We start from the raw sequence: 4188 nt of genomic DNA, 5'->3' as shown, positions 1-4188 counted from the left end.
TTGGGATTTTTTAATTTTTTTTTTTTTTTAATAAGCAACTTCAATGCAAAGCATTTGCCTCAGAAGGTACATTTCTCCTGCTGGTTCACACACCCCCTGTCCTTTCTCTTGCTCTGGAAAGTTGTTCCACTTGATTGCTCAGTTTGTCTCTCTGAGCAGCCGTGGCTGGGGAATTATAAAGGGGATGGAGGAGCAGCCAAGTCCTGTGGAGTCCGTGCCAGCTCCCAGCTGACTTAGGGTTGTGCAGCCTGACTCTGAAACCTTTGGGACAAGGGCTTTTGGAAGCAGCTGCTCTAGTTTTTGCCTGCCTGGGTGGGCTCCCCTGGCCAAGGCAGCATGGTCAGTGGGGCTCTGCAGCTCGCTGGGCTGGTCGTTGGTGGCCTCGGCGTGGTTGGGACGTTTGCTGTCACGGCCATGCCCCAGTGGAGGGTGTCTGCCTTCATCGAGCACAACATCATCGTGTTTGAGACCATCTGGGAAGGGCTGTGGATGCACTGCATCAGGCAGGTCAACATCAGGATGCAGTGCAAGGCCTACGACTCGGTGCTGGCGCTGTCTGCGGACCTGCAGGCGTCGCGGGGGCTGATGTGTGCGGGCTCGGCGCTCTCCCTCCTCGCCTTCGTGCTTGCTGCCATCGGGATGAGGTGCACGCGGTGCCCACAGAGCCCCTGGCAAGCCAAGGGCTGCATCCTCCTGGCTGCTGGTCTGCTCTTCATCCTCTCAGGGCTGGTCGAGCTCGTTCCCATCTGCTGGGTCGCCAACTCCATCATCAGCGACTTCTACAACCCTGTGGTCAACATTGCTCAGAAGAGGGAGCTTGGAGAGGCCCTGTACCTGGGCTGGGTGGCCTCCTTCTGCCTGGTGGCCGCTGGAGCCATGTTCTGCTGCTCTTCCTGCTGTGCTGAGCATCCCAGAAGGCACAGATACTCCTCCCCAACCCACCACAGCCCACAGCAGCACAGCAGCACCGAAAGCTCCTACTCCAAGAGTCAGTATGTCTAGATGGCTTCTGTCTGTGCCCAGCTGTGCAGCAGCACCGAGAGCTCCTATTCCAAGAGTCAGTATGTCTAGATGGCTTCTGCCTGTGCCCAGCTGTGCAGCAGCACCGAGAGCTCCTACTTCAAGAGTCAGTATGTCTAGATGGCTCCTGTCTGTCCCCAGCTCTGCAGCAGCACTGAGAGCTCCTGCTCCAAGAGGCAGCATGTCTAGATGGCTCCTGTCTGTCCCCAGCTGTGCAGCATCACCAAGAGCTCCTACTCCAAGAGTCAGTATGTCTAGATGCCTCCTGCCAGTCCTCAGCTCTGCAGCAGTGCCTGCTGGATGGGTTTGAGGCACATGGAAAGCTGCCTTTGCCTTCTGCCCCTCGCCTGCTCTTCCTGGGGCTGTGGTTTGGAGCTGCAGCCACCCACAGGTGGGCTCTGCTGGGGCTGCTGCTGCAGCAAGGACAGTTTTAGTGCATGGCAAGGTGAATATTTAATGCTGTTTGAGTAGCAACTTGGAATAGCTTTTGGGTTGTGTGGCTTTGCTTTTGCTTTGGGGCGCATTTTATGTGTTAAACAGTAATAAAGGGCTTAAAATTACACTGTAATATGAAATCCTGGCCTGTTGCAAAGAAGAGCAGAGTAAAGCTGCTGGGGTTTTTTTTCTGCCTGGGAAAGCAGGGATAACAGTGAATAAAGACAAGATAATAATGGTTTAAAAGAAAAGCATTCACTAAGGGATTGATTTACTGTAGGCTTAATGGAAGGTTGCATGGAGAATTTATTCAGCAGAGCAAGGTAAGCTGAAATATATGAAAAAATATCCCTTGCTTCAGAGAATAAACACAGCTCCTTCTGTTTATCCTAATTATCATCCTTTCAGGGAAAGTTAATATTTCTTTTGTAACCCATATAGGTCAAACTCATTCACAGCCTTCTTTTCAGAAGCAGCAGTACTGCCTTGCAGACTCCTCGTGGCTTGCAACCCTTTCTGTTATCACAAACACTGTGTTGGTTACTTCCTGCAGGACTCTTAAATAGATATATATTTTAAATAAAGCTCTTTTGTGCAATCAGACCAAGGGTTTTGGTGAGATCCACTCACACCACCATAGTTTACAGGCAGAAGGAATATAAACAAGGATAGTATTTTCTCACAGTTTCCATTAAAACAGGTTGAGCAATATTTTTTGTGATAAGATCCTGCACCTGTGGTAAGCAACAATGTAAAGAAGCCAAGCCTAAGGAAATCTAAGTTATTCCATAAAAGTTGCTTTAATAAATGACCCAAAATAATCAATGTAGTTACATTTTAACAGAATTTTTGTAACCAGTTAATAAGGTGTCACTCCAGACCCACAGTAATCAATGGAATTTTGCCTTTAACAGAACCGGGAACATAATTCAGTTTGTGCTGTTTAATGGAGAGCAACATTCTTGTTCTGGAGTGTGATTGTTTTTAAACATTTCACAGGGAGGTTATTACGTAAGCTGTAGTTTTCTAGCAAATTCCTTGCACTATTGCCCCTTGAACGTTCAGAAGCAAATTCTTCACTTGATCAGATGCAACTCCAAAGAACACACCAAAGATCTGAGAAGACTATGAAAAGATTTCCCAAACTGTCCCCTGGATGAGCAAAACCACGAGTCCAGTCCAGTGGGCTGTGAGTGGGGCTCTTAAGGGCTTTTAAATCTCCCTGAAAAATCCTATACATGCTGCAAACAGTTCACCTGATTGTAATGCCCTTGTGCCCTCTAAGTACCTTCCACACACATCCAGCTGCATCCTTTAAATTGGATCTCACCCATGAAGAATCTCAGAATTGCTAAGGTTGGAAAGGACCTCTGGGATCACCCAGCCCACCCTGTGCCTGATGCCCACCTTGTCCCCCAGCCCAGAGCACTGAGTGCCACATCCAGTGCTTCCTTGGACACCTCCAGGGATGGGGATCCATCACCTCCCTGGGCAGCCCCTTCCAATGTCTAACAACCTTTTCCATGAAGAGATTCCTCCTTAAATCCAAATACCTTCAAGAGACCTAAAATAAAAGCCCCAGCTCAGTCCCATCTAGGGGCACAAAACACCTGCCTGAAGCAATAAACTTTGAAATATTAAATCCTGTAATTTAAATTTTGTTCCTGCTTACACACAGGAGAAATTATTTGGGAAATAAGCAGTATTGCCTCCATAAATGGAAACAAAGGTGTCTGGCTTGTTCCCCTTTGCTCTTCATGTGCACACATTCCTCTTTGGAATTTAAACCCTTCTCCAAGGGTCACATTCCGACCCCAGGCAGCACATACAGTGGGTGTTCTGAGCATGAGGATTGGTGCACAGCTCTGCTTCTTTCCTGCTGAGATGAAAGAAGGGCAGCAGTGGGTCAGTCCAGACCTGGGAAGGTCCTGACACCACCATGCCCACTGTCCCTGGCTTGCCTTGCACAGCAGAGTTGAGCCCCTGAATTGAGCCTCTGTCTCCATCTGCATTTTGGATCCTTCTGACTTTGCCTGGGGCTCTACCACGGATGAAACCATAGGAGGCAAAGCAAAATGATCCCTTGCTAACCATTCTGCCTCCCCTCTCATCCCTGGTGGCCACAATACTTTCCTGAAAAGTCTCAGCAAGGAACCAACACCTGAGGTATGCAGGGCACTGGCAATCTGAAATCTGTGTTGCTTGAGGTGTGAGAAGGCTGATGCCAACTAGTTTAGCTGAATAATGCCAAGAGTCCCATCAGCACCATCAGCTCCTTTCACTGGTGGAAGGTGGTCCATGCAGGGACAAAGAGGACAAATAGGAGAAGAAGATAGTTTGAGTGGAGTCCAGTCTAGAAAAAGTGATATCTATTAACAACTTCATTTTAATTCTTAATGAATAAAACCACCGAAATGATTCCTGAGAGACCTTTGTGCAGTAAAAACTTCCAGAGGTGGTTGTTCTGCAGTATTCTTAGCAATCTATCACAGTACTTAATTATAATTTTCATTAAAAAAGGTTTTCACAAAGCTTAAACTAAATCTCCCCACTGCAGACTGAGGCTGCTGCACTATTTCCTTTCCCCTCAGCAGCAGGCAAACAGACTGCTTCTTTCCTTCAAGGCAGGCAGCCCTTTCCTTACTTCAGCACTGTTACCATCTGACCTCTTGAATCTCTCTTGCTCAGCTTAATCATCTCCAGTTCTTTCTTCACTGGCAGCTCTTCCATTTC

The 4188-nt window shown here is 47.9% G+C and overlaps 1 protein-coding gene across 1 annotated transcript; it reads left to right on the top strand.

Annotated features, from left to right (window-relative positions):
* The first annotated feature begins 301 nt into the window (after nucleotides 1–301).
* Nucleotides 302–1379, top strand: CLDN8 (claudin 8). The gene is made up of 2 exons (XM_071573173.1): nucleotides 302–992; nucleotides 1162–1379. Exons 1-2 carry the CDS (start codon nucleotides 337–339, stop codon nucleotides 1328–1330), a joined length of 825 nt encoding a protein of 274 aa, XP_071429274.1. The 5' UTR covers nucleotides 302–336; the 3' UTR covers nucleotides 1331–1379.
* Nucleotides 1380–4188: the final 2809 nt, after the last annotated feature.

The sequence above is a fragment of the Pithys albifrons genome, chromosome 1 (genome assembly GCF_047495875.1).
Source record: "Pithys albifrons albifrons isolate INPA30051 chromosome 1, PitAlb_v1, whole genome shotgun sequence".
Classification (NCBI taxonomy): Eukaryota; Metazoa; Chordata; class Aves; order Passeriformes; family Thamnophilidae; genus Pithys; species Pithys albifrons.
The sequence above is the reverse complement of the archived record's forward strand: the minus strand, read 5'-3'. Positions and strand labels throughout refer to the sequence as shown.

Excerpts from the sequence above, each read along its gene's own strand:
- CLDN8 (XM_071573173.1), top strand. The coding sequence starts at position 337 with ATGGTCAGTGGGGCTCTGCAGCTCGCTGGGCTGGTCGTTGGTGGCCTC. Across the intron at positions 993-1,161 it reads AGCTCCTACTCCAAGAGTCA|CTCTGCAGCAGCACTGAGAG; the intron begins GTATGTCTAGAT and ends GTCTGTCCCCAG.